Below are 12,064 nucleotides of genomic sequence, written 5' to 3'. Positions count from 1 at the left end.
TCTTGAGCTTTGAAGATTTAGATTTGGTCTTTTATCCTGCATTGAATAAATTAAATATGTGTTCTTATAAAAAACGTAAATGAAATGAAATAATAGGAGTGATAGGAAATGCTGAATTCTATTTCAATTTCATATCCTCTTGAAATTTCCCATTTGTGTGATCTCCATTAGGGTTACTCCAAGAAGAATGGATTCATTGCAACTCAGATGCCTCTTAATAATACTGTGGTAGACTTTTGGAGATTAATCCATGACTACCATATATCAACCATTGTTATGCTCAATCAACTCACTGACAAGGTTAGTTTAATAGTTTCATTATTATCACTTGTAGATGTAGGAGTTACAGGGTTCCCACAGTCAAGGAAAATCCTGGAAAAATTTGTGGTCATGGAAAGTCAGGGAGAAGTCGGGGAATTTAGAATATTTGTGAAAAGTCATGGAATTGCATTTACCTCTTGGCTATGGCAGCTTTCCAGTTTGTCGTGTCTCGCAACTCTCATACTCTGTGATCATAATTGGTGTTCATGATTTCCATTCTTCCCTGTTTTGTGACATCCCAAATTTTACATAACTCCCAGGACGTCACGGGAAGTCATGGAAAGCAGCAATCTAGTCATGAAAAAGTCATGGAATTCTGATTTCAAATTTTTGTGGGAACCCTCAGTTAGGAGTTTGTTTGATATTGAATCTTATTTTTGTCCTATTTCATGAATATTATAGGCAGCAATTTTTTTTCAATAATCAAGACAAAAAATATATGCATGTGAGCGTACCAGAACTTCTTCCTACATTTTTTTCATTGTAACTTGTAAACCTGAGAGGCAACAGTATTTTGGGATGTCCGTTGATGTTGTGTTAGAGAACAAAAATATTGCATCTAGATTTGTTTGTGTTGGGTTATAGAAATTTCATGTCATAAAAATATATTAGGATGGTTTACAAAAACATTTATATTTATCTTAGTAAACAGACATCTTATCTTCTGAGCCAATCAATATCAAGGAAAGTTGTAAGATTTGACTAATAGTGTTAATAAAGTGATTTCATGAATATCCATTATCTCTATGCAGAAATTGGGTGATTGCAAGGTAAAAAACTCTTAGCAGGAATTTTGCTAAGGGCAATATTGTATAGTTTTTGAGATAAAAAATCTGTTGGCTGTCATTTTGCATTAATGACAACAATGACAACCTCATATTGTCTGCAATCAGTCTCCTAATTCCTATATAGAACTTGTTCTAGACTATAGAATGCTGCCTTTTATGTTATAACTTTCGAATAGAAATTTTTCTGAGTTATCCTAAAAATAGGGCCCTCCAATTATATACAGTATCAGGAACCTATTTATTTGAAATCCAGAGAATTCTGTCATAATTTTGTCATATTTTTTTCATGTCTGATTTCCACTTATTAAGTCATGCAGTATATACTGGCCTGTCAACACTAGAAGTGTGACCTTCGGCCCCTTTACGGTGGGTCACAAGGGGTCAGAGAATATGAACAGGGTCAAAGTTCGGACGCTAGAACTCCAGTTCAAAGAGGTCAGTTAATCTTTCAATATCATTAATCACTATTATTTATTTGCAAATGTAAACATGACAAAGTACAAAGCAATTGACAATGAAAAATGAAAAGAGTTAATGCAACTTCTGGAACACCAAGTACGGAAAATGTGAATTTAGTGAATATAATCTGAGGCTTTCTGTTCAAATTTCAGAGAAAGAAAACATAACATTACAGTTCGTACATTGTCAGCACATCATAATAATTTTAAGCCATTACACAATCGTTTCCCATTGTCAAAGACATGTTAGGAGCAAGTACCATGTCCCCAATGTTCTTAACATAAATGCCAGGTGTGGTAATGATCTAAACATGAGTTTGAGTAGAATCCATTAGAATGACCAGCCAGTTTTTTTGTTTGAATGAAAAAATAAGTGCCGAGTGATTCCTTTGGAATTGATGAGAAACTGACAAAATGACCATGGAATACAAGCTACGTGTAAGTGTCAGGTCTTTTCCCAAGGAATACTTATACACTCTCCCACCTGTGTTGATGATTTTCTGTGGTTGATTTTTTTGCTTAAATTTATTGTATTTCTATCATATCTGGTTGTCTCCTCCATTGGCATATGTACGTGCATCTCTCACTCTCTTAAATGAAACATTTTCTACTTAACCCTATCTTAACTGGGCTATTTCGGACCAGTATATACTGGGGGGGGGTCAATTTGACCCCCCCTCAGATCTCGGCCGCTGATTGCGCGATCGCCGCGAAAATTTGCACACGCGTAGAGCCGTATGTAAACTACAAGACTGTATAGAGAAATTTTCAAAATATTAATTTTTTATATTTTTTTATAAATTAATTATGCAAATAAGCGTGTGAAATGCCCTAAATTTGTTTTTTGTGTATGTTTTTACCTTTAACTCAATTTATATAGCTAGAAGAATGCTAATTTTTGGTGGGAGTATCAATTATTACATTTCTAACAAATATTTACAAAAAAATTGCAAAAATATGATTAATTTCTTATGTATTTTATTGTTTTTTAAATTCTTATGTATTTCTTTGTTTTTTCAAACCTTTGTTTTTATTATTTTTTCCGATGAACTTTGTCAGGGAACCTTTTGCGATCATAAATAGCATAAAATAAATCCATTAAAACTAACAAAAGTGAAAATAATCATACATTTATGATTTTTGGTTGAAAAACACAATTTGCATTGACTTTGTACACGGAATCACGTTTTTGAGCAATTTCGGGTCTGACATGCACTTACAAAATGTTGCGTTATTTCGGAACCACGTACCCGGGCGTCGCAAATTTGGTCTCAAAAGATGCGCAAGACTTGAAAGTAAAAAGTCAGTGAGCGGTGCGGTAAAAAAATTGGCGCGACGGCGTAGTGACGAAATTTGTTGAGGGGGGGTCAAATTGACCCCCCCAGTTTAATAAGGGTTAAAGGGGAATCCAACCCAAATAAAACTTATTTTTAGAGGAAAAAGAAAGTTTGAACAATATCGGACAAACGATAAGAAAGTTATGAATTTATAAAAGTTGTTAACATTGGTAATCACTATACCTTTGGAGACTTCAAATTGGTTGCATATGTGATGTCATAGTGATGTAAGGCAAGGACTACATTTACTCTCCCATGTACATTAAATGGATGAAAAATGTCATTTTTTCAAAAAAAAAATTCAAATTATATTTTTCTTTCATGAGGACATGAAACAATATACTACTTGAGTTATATTTAGATTACTGCCCTAGGGGAATGTATAGAAGAAAACCACAAAACCCTGATAATTAAGTACATGGCCTATGGGCAAGTTGTCCTTGCCCCTTGTCATAATTTACTTACCCAGTTGCCAATTTGAAATCTACATAATCTTAGTGATCTCAATTTTAAAGCAGCCTTCCTTATTGACTGTCCGATTTCTTTCAAACGTTCACCATTCTGTTTTATTTTATTTTTCTCTTTTCCAACACAACATTTTATGACCAAGGCTGGATTCCCCTTTAAATCCTACCCACAAACATCAAATGCACAATGGAAATCACCTTTTCTTCAATACTGTGCAGTTCATAACAAACTTCCATCATTGTTTCTATTTGTGAGTCAAGTATCATACACAACAACAGGTGATTGGTTATTAAGTTGAATAGTTCCGCAAAAATATCAAGGTTAAGCCCCTTTAATGATTATTAATTATCATCCTTGTAGGAGGTACATGAGATCCGTCAGTTTGAGGTCCAGACATGGCCTAGTTGGGTCAAGTCCGACGGTAGCCAGGTCGAGGTTGATCAGTGTATGGATTCAGTCCTTCAACTCATGGAATATTTGCATAGATGTGAAAGCCAGAGGAAGGGAGATGGACCACCTATTCTAGTCCATTGCATGTAAGTATGGGCTGATTATTACTGACGGCGGACGGAAGATAAAAATCCAGGTACAGTGCATTAAATCAATCACAAAACGAATTGCATTAGAATCTAACATGATGACTATCTAGTGTTTGTGTGCCAAATGGTTCCAGTACTCAGTGAGTAATTGCTCGGTAATTGATGAGAAAAGCAATCATGGTATTTTGTATAGTACTGGTGTTTCATAGAGCTATTCCTAAGTCAAGAACGACTGGTGATCCTTTCTTGTGTTAAATGGTATATGCATTGTCGATGGTTAAGCGCGTGAGAAAGGTTCACCAGTAATTCTTAAAGTCGCTCTTAACTTACGAACAGCTTTATAAAACTGACCTTGGTCTTTTTCACAAGCAATACACACGCCCACATGTATGTATGTGTGTTTGTGATTTTCAGCGTATTGGATTTCCAGCTGCATGTATTAGAGGTACCTGTTCATAAAGACCATCTTCTCAGGAAGACCACTTTCTTGTCCTCCTTTAGGTGTCCATTGATGTGATTGATCTTATTTTCAGGAACTCTTTTTAAGGCTGTCCATAATTATTCCCGTCTACTGCTCTAAAACTATGGAATAAAATACCCAGATATTTGCAAAATGAACAGTTTTCTTTGTAACTTTGCAGATAAGCAATGTTAGTTCAAATATACATGTATTTAGCTTGCCTATTGAATACTAGAACCGGATGATCCCTGTACAAAGCCTATAGGAATTACAGAATTCAGTGGTCAGCAGGTTAACCCATTGCCTCTTGGAACAGGGTGATCCCTCAACAAAGCCTATGTGAATTACAGAATTCAATAGTCAACAGGTTCATTCACATAATGTACATGTATATCTTAATATACAGGAGTGGAACAGAGGAGACAGGCGTATTTTGTACCGTAATGAACTGCTTAGAACAACTCACCAATGAGGGCGCTGTTGATGTCTTCCAAAATCTCAGGCTTCTACGACTCTCCAGGCCTAACTTTGTCCCCGATATGGTGAGAAATTTTTATTTGATTTCTTTAAACTTTTTTGGCTGTCTACTGGACAGTTTTGCGTTCATGTGTAAGGTTGATCATTTTGGCAGTGATAGAGATATTATACGGAAAGTGGTCAGAATATGCAGTGGAGATTTATTTAATCATTTATTATTCCCAGGCAGTTATAAATGATATAAATGTCAGTGGAGTCGCTTAATTAGATTTGTACAGTTGATTTGTGACACAATTGGATATCCATAATTAAATCACTGCTTCAGACCAGAGGGCAGAATCAGGGCCATTAACCAAAATAAAAATGTAAGGAATCAAGATGGACATTTCTCAAGTCTTGCCCATCACAGAATCACAGGGCCTGGTGTTGATACAAGAAGTCAATGTGATTTGGAAACATTGATTTTCAAGCACCTATGAGTTGATGTATGTTGTAAGGTATTGGCAAAATAATACTGTTGAAAAGAAAAGACTGCAGTTTCAATCTGAAAGTCTCTAAAGTGATAATATAATACTTAAATTAAATGATAAATTGATCCCAAGAAAAGGTGCTGTGGCAGATAGAGCTCTCTCACTATAGGTGTGTTTCGGGGGTCTATAGGAAAAGCTGGTGTGATTATCTCCGGCTATGTACGAGCTGATAAGCATGACAAGGTCTTGTGAATGTTTTTGGTGCCATACCATTAAAAGTTGTGTCATGCTCTTACGTTATTTATCATGGCTTAACCCTAAAAGGACTGGGCTATTTGAGATGTATTTGGGACTGGGGGGGGGGGGGGGGGGGCATGAGGCCCTCCTGATGATCTAAACCGCCATTCGCGCGATCGTGCCAAAATTTGGCACGCACATTCTTTACCACATAAACTACAAGCCAATATAAAAGAAATTTCTTAAAATAATTACTTTTTATTCATTATGAATAAATATGCAAATTTATTCGTGAAAAACATTATTTGCATATTTAACACCCTATTTCACTTCAGATTTAAATTTTTTTTTTTTTCCTGAAGTCATCTTTATAATCTAATTTAAAAGTTTCCACAAATAAAAATTGCGAAAACTAATGTTTAACTTATGTATTTCTTTGTTTTAGAATTTCTTTTGTATTTCCTTGTTTATGCCTTTCATTGTTTTTTTTTCAATGGAAATTATTAGAGACCATTTAACAACTAAATTAAACCCTAAAATAATTAAGCATACCAATTAAGAAAGAAAAATAAAGTATAAAAATGAGCCATTTTTGGCATGACATTGTCTCGTGAAAAGTCATGTGACGTCGCGATGCTATACCCGTATGTCGCAAATGTGGTCTCAAAAGTTGTGCGAGACAACAAAAAAAGACAATAAATTTTGTGGTGCTATCGTTTTGCGTTTCGGAAATATCGCGCGATGACTGGGGGTCATCATGGCCCCCCAGTCCTTTAAGGGTTAAGCAGTTAGTGAAGGGAAGTTGGAAAGGAGAAAATTGGAGGTCAGAAGTACAGTACAAGAGAGTGATCATTTTATGGAATTGCCCAACTTGCAACTTTAAGTCAGACTAAAGTCTTTGTTAACCCCCTCTGATCAATTCCCCTTTAAGTCACACTAAACTTTTTTTTGTGAAACGTGCCCAGGAACATATTTTATATAATCTTCTTATTATTCCTTCTACAGGATCACTATCTTCTATGTTATCGGCTGCTTGCTCGTCATCAGACTTTGTATGGTCCAGCAGAGGAGAAGGACTATGATAATCGCATCGCTCCAGAGGGTTTGTATGATAATGTTGATCATCGTATACAATCTTTAGCTTCAGAATGCTAGTCTCTGGACAATGAAGAGCTCATCCCATTTTCATCATTATATTATTTTGTTTAGTTTTAGACATTTATTTTGTATGATTGCACAGAAGAAATATATTTATTGTATAGGGTCATTGTCTTTTACAAGTTCATAATCCAAGGTAATTTTTCACACATATATTCTCCAAAATGTTCTGACATTTCAATGTTTTTTTTTCTATGCTATCAAATTGCTTGATATGCTAATGACCATTTTAGTTTGTAATTGTCTGATCAGGACCCAGGGGGGCCACTTCCAAGAAACACATATTTTTTTATGTACGTAATGCAATAAGAATGTCAAAAACACTAAAATACTGAAAAAGGGTATATATTTCACTAGGAATCCAACATGTTTACGGTTGACTTTGCGAGGGTATAAAAAAGACTAAAATGCTTTATAAAGGATGTACTTTTCGCCCTAACTCTACGTGTTTTTAGTTCGGTTTGAGTGAGGTGTGGGAGGTGGGGCAGTACTAAACCCAATTTTAGTAAAGGTAAAGCCGACATCCGTGACATAACAATTGAAATATCGTTGTACTTGTTTAGGGGGTCAATTCAGGGAATACTTGTCAAGAGAACCGTTTTGTTTCAAACACTTGTTAAGGGTATGGTTTCACATGTCAATACTTTATAAGGGGTGCATTTTCAGAATATGGAAAATACTTGTTTAGGATGCTTTTCGAAACCCCATGGTCGCGCCTGGTATCCACTCGTAAATGGAAGTGGCCGCCCCCCCCCCCCCCCCCCCGTTCCAGGAATATTGAGTTATTCCAATTTTTCAGATGCTCTTCCACTTTTCATTTTTATGTTGTTGAATTTAGTTTCAAGTATGTACCAATAATTATCTTACAGTGTGTGAAGTCAAACAATGAATAATTGCAGATTGTTGTTGAGTATCTTTTTCACCTACAATGTATGTCACTGCAAATCAACTTTTTTTTTCTTCCATTGTATTTTGTAACCTTTGAGCATGATTAAAATACCTACATTTATTTAGAGTAAAAGAATATTTACTTTGGTTATTCATATTTACTTTTCCATTATGGAAAACAAAGTTAATCATTTTACAAACAAAAAGAAACAAAAATGCTTACTCATTGATCGTCTTCATGCCCATCATTAATGTTTTCTTACTTTCATTTAGTTTTAGACGTTTAGCTTGTATAATTGCACAAATATATGTGTTGTACAGGCCTATCATCTTATACAGGGTCAAATTCAAATTGTGTTTTTTTATTTACCAAAATATTCTCACAATTGAATGTTTTTAATGCTATCAAATGACTTGATATACTAACAACTGTTTTTGCAATTGTCTGATCAGAAATATTGAGAAGCCATTTTACTTATGACTGCAAATTGACTTTCTTCTTCCATTGTATTTTGTAATCTTTGAGCTTGATAGATCCACATCCGTTAAGAGTCAAATAATATTTACTTATGTCATTCATATTTACTTTTCCATTGTGGAACAAAAGTTATGCATATAAAATCTTCGAAGACATTTCACCTAAGAAAAAAAATGCTCACTCATTGATTTTCTTCATGCCTAACATTGATGTTTTCTTGAATATTGTTCTAGTTGCCTATGGAAACCAAATTTCTGTGTATTCATGTTTGCATAGACCAAATCAATTATCTCATGTCATGTACATGTAAAAGAAATCTCACCAAAATTGAAAGCCTTGACAGAACTCACAGTCGGCCATGGACACAATGTGAAGTCCTTTATCATCAATACTTTTTTTTTCAAAGTTTGTGAATGCTGCTTACCAAGATACATGTATATCTATACTTTATTTTTTAGTGACTAATATTGACTGGTTCAGGGGGGCGTTTCATGAAAGGACTTGTTGGAAGTTTTATCCACAAGTCCCATTTTATCCGACAGTTACCATAGTAACAGTACCTCTAAGCCAATCAACATCAGAGAAAGATGTCAGATCTGACAACTTGTCGGATGAAAATGTTGATGAAACACTCCCCTGATCTCTCCTAGGGGGGGGGGGTGTTTCAAGAGACTAACTTGTAATTGATTGCAGAGTTTGGTGGTCAGCTTACCTTTAATATCTCAACTTTGATAGATAAATATTAATGAACAGCAAATCAATTCATGCTTATGGTTTAAAAAAAAGACACCATTGATCAGTAACAAATTTGAAGTAATTGTGAAACATAATTTATTTTTGGATATTTGACTTGCAATCTGTCGCAAGTTTCTTCAGTACCCCTTTTTGATATGAGATTAGACAATGCTAAGCAATTCAGCATCTTCATGTGTCAGAGTCAAATGGTATTGAATTACAAACATGGTCAGTATTTGCATTGTAATTTGTGATATTAAAACATTCCAGACCTAACCAACCACCCCCCCCCCAAAAAAAAAAAAAACATATGTTGAGCATAGATCAAAGCACAAATGTTCAATATTTTACGAGAATCATATCCATTATATTTTCGTTTTAATGCCTAAATGATTACCTCACATTGATTAAGGTATGAATATTATACATGTACCTTTGATCATGATTATTTATGTTTATCATATTCATTTGAATTTTTTTTTGAAGGCACCAGGGTCCCGTCTTAAAAAGAGTTACAATCGATACGAAAGACCTCCACTATATGAAAATCCATCAGTGTCATAATTTTTGTTCTACAGGAAATTTGCTCATAACCTCTTTTCACTCAAGGAGAAGGATACTGAGTTGTCAATAAAACGATGAATATATGAATATACATCATATCTACAAAACATTTTGAACAAACATATATTCTAGATGTTGGTATTGCTGGCTTTCCATAGTTGTGGTTGATCGGATCAATCGCAAGTCTTTGTAAGACCGGGCCCTGGGGTCAAATGTGTGCAAACTCCCCTCGCAAATCCTATAAAAATTTATTTGCCAAAATTGCTGTGTCTATCATGTCTTCAGAAATATTTGCACTACAATAACAATTTGGTTTCAAACAAAATATAGCATTTCATTGCATATTACATAGTCATCTTATATTATTATTGATGCATTTTCCTCAGCTGCTCTATAATAATATAGGATTACATAGTCATCTTATATTATTATAGAGCAGCTGAGGAAAATGCATCAAGGGTTAATCAGCCACCTCCTTTATTAAAAGCCCAATATCAGAGGGATATTATTTCATGGACATGCAAAAAAGGATATAAGCCTTAACATTTAAGTAAACATTGAGATAAAGTTGCATGAAATACTTGTTAAGATTAACATAAATTCATGCCCAAATTACTTAAGGTTCTTTTGAAAGAAGAACTTTGTTAAACTTTACTTTCTATACCAATTCTATTTATGGAAGCACAAATATTTATTGAGATTGAGATATGGCAGATATAATGATTCCGGCAAGTTTGTGTGGTATTGACAAAGTGTAAGTAAACTTTTAATCTCAACTGTACGTGTAGATGTGAAAAAACTCGTAGTGATGTAAGTTGTAATCTACAGAGACACCTGTGAAGTTTCCCAAGTTGTTTGTCTTTTTGAGGTCACTGAACTTTTACAGACTACTGTTATTCCAGATATTACAGGAAACTCCATTTGCAGGATAAATGAAAAACATTCATAACAAGATTTCAAATTCTTTTATGTTATTTGGGTAGAATGGTAGGAGAAAAACCCTACTGCAAATGATTGTTCTGATACTATCCCTGTATACATAAATCATCATAATCCTCAGAGTATAGGAAAAACAAGAATTTTTCTTCATTCATATTTGTGTAAGATGCAATTTGTATAAAAATATTGGCTGAATACTGCTGATTTTATTATAGGCTGTCAATCACTTTTAATGTGATATTACTTCATTATTTATGGACAATACTTGTAATGGGCATTTGAATTTATTTAACATGGCTAAGTATCATCATTACCTAAGCTTATTTATTATGTAAATTGATGTTAATTATTGTTATTTTATATTGTGTATTATTTATCTATATAATCTATCACAGGGTATATATTTTTCATATGAGAAAAAAACCAAAAGTATATATTTGTGCAGTACCGAATTTACCAAAGTAGAGTAATGAAACCAAATTCTATTGATGATGTAAATATTATCTACACCGGGTACTTGCTTGTGAAGGTATTATGATTTCAGCATGTTAGTTTGTGTACACATCTATCCATACAAGCTCATGGAATCCATGTAATATTTTGAGAACCGAGAAATATATTGTTATAAAACTTATTATTCCAGTCAACCTATTTTGGGGGATGATAATCTAGTCATGTCATCATCATGTAGAGTTGCCAGATAGTTGGATTTTTAAGGAGAAAAGGACACTAATTAAAATTTGTTTTCCCCTAGATATAGGACTTTTGAAACTTGTAAAGAATGATTTTTTTTTTCAAAGTTAAAAAAATTTAGGCTTGAAAATGGACTGAAATGAAATAAAGAATAGGATTTTTTTCACAAATAAGGTTGACAGCCCGGGAGGGGGGGGGGGCTGTCAAATATATTGCTGTACACACACGTGACCCCAAAAAACCGCGTTTAAAGGGGTGTTTTTTTTTCAGTTTTGGACGCCGTCCGCACATGGACTCGTTAAGGGTATCAAAAACACAGATTTTTCAAGAAAAAAAGGTGGTTTTGAAAGACTGGTCAATGAGTAATCGCGGGGTCAAACATATTTAGGGTATATATTTTTTCCCCAAAGCTTTTTTTTAAGACGAGCCAAACGTGTTTAGGGTATGATTTTTTTTTATATCTGCCTAGATAATCACAAGAGATTGGAATGTCTATTTTAGTATTCATACCATTAATTCAGAACTTTGATCAGTAAGCCAGGTGGGTGTTACATAAAGCTGTTCATAAGTTAAGAGCGACTTTAAGAACGACTGGTGATCCTTTCTTACGCGCAAAACCCTCGCAAATGACAATTTTTGTGTATACCATTTACCACAAGAAAGGTTCACCAGTCGTTCTTAATGTCGCTCTTAACTTACGAACAGCTTTATGAAATGGCCCCCTGGAATGCTAATATCGAATGCTATTACAGATCGCAAATTGATCGTGTAGGGTACGCACTGCTTTATTCATTAATAAGATGTTCATCAGTATTCAAATTGAGACAGTAGATTATCATTATCAGTATTGTTTGAAGTGCATTATACAAATATTAGTATTACATTTAGACATTTTAAGTATGGAGTTGGTTATGGTTTTGGTGTTGGAAGCACAGTTTAGACTGCTTTCCCTAGCTGTAGAAGCTAATGTGAGTCACTCTACAGATATGACCGAAATCACAAATTGGATAGCTCAAAACCTGGTGGGATACGTCCCAGGACCGGCTTCATTTTA

General features: G+C 34.4%; 1 protein-coding gene across 2 annotated transcripts in view; it reads left to right on the top strand.

Moving 5' to 3' along the window:
- LOC129272106 (receptor-type tyrosine-protein phosphatase mu-like) overlaps positions 1-9,107 on the top strand; it is a 38,747-nt gene extending 29,640 nt beyond the window's left edge. Inside the window, exons 25-30 of one of the 2 annotated variants that reach the window (XR_010295026.1) lie at positions 172-300; positions 1,419-1,544; positions 3,733-3,908; positions 4,778-4,913; positions 6,561-6,976; positions 8,730-9,106. Coding sequence is in view for 1 of the 2 variants with exons in the window: in XM_064106299.1 (XP_063962369.1) it covers positions 172-300; positions 1,419-1,544; positions 3,733-3,908; positions 4,778-4,913; positions 6,561-6,710 (717 nt within the window). In the remaining variant the exon portion in view is untranslated. Of the gene's footprint in view, positions 1-171; positions 301-1,418; positions 1,545-3,732; positions 3,909-4,777; positions 4,914-6,560 lie in introns of both variants that reach the window. The other variant, XM_064106299.1, reaches the window with a different exon arrangement.
- Positions 9,108-12,064: the final 2,957 nt, after the last annotated feature.

This window comes from Lytechinus pictus, chromosome 11 (genome assembly GCF_037042905.1).
Source record: "Lytechinus pictus isolate F3 Inbred chromosome 11, Lp3.0, whole genome shotgun sequence".
Classification (NCBI taxonomy): Eukaryota; Metazoa; Echinodermata; class Echinoidea; order Temnopleuroida; family Toxopneustidae; genus Lytechinus; species Lytechinus pictus.
This window is presented reverse-complemented; position numbering and strand designations above follow the sequence as displayed.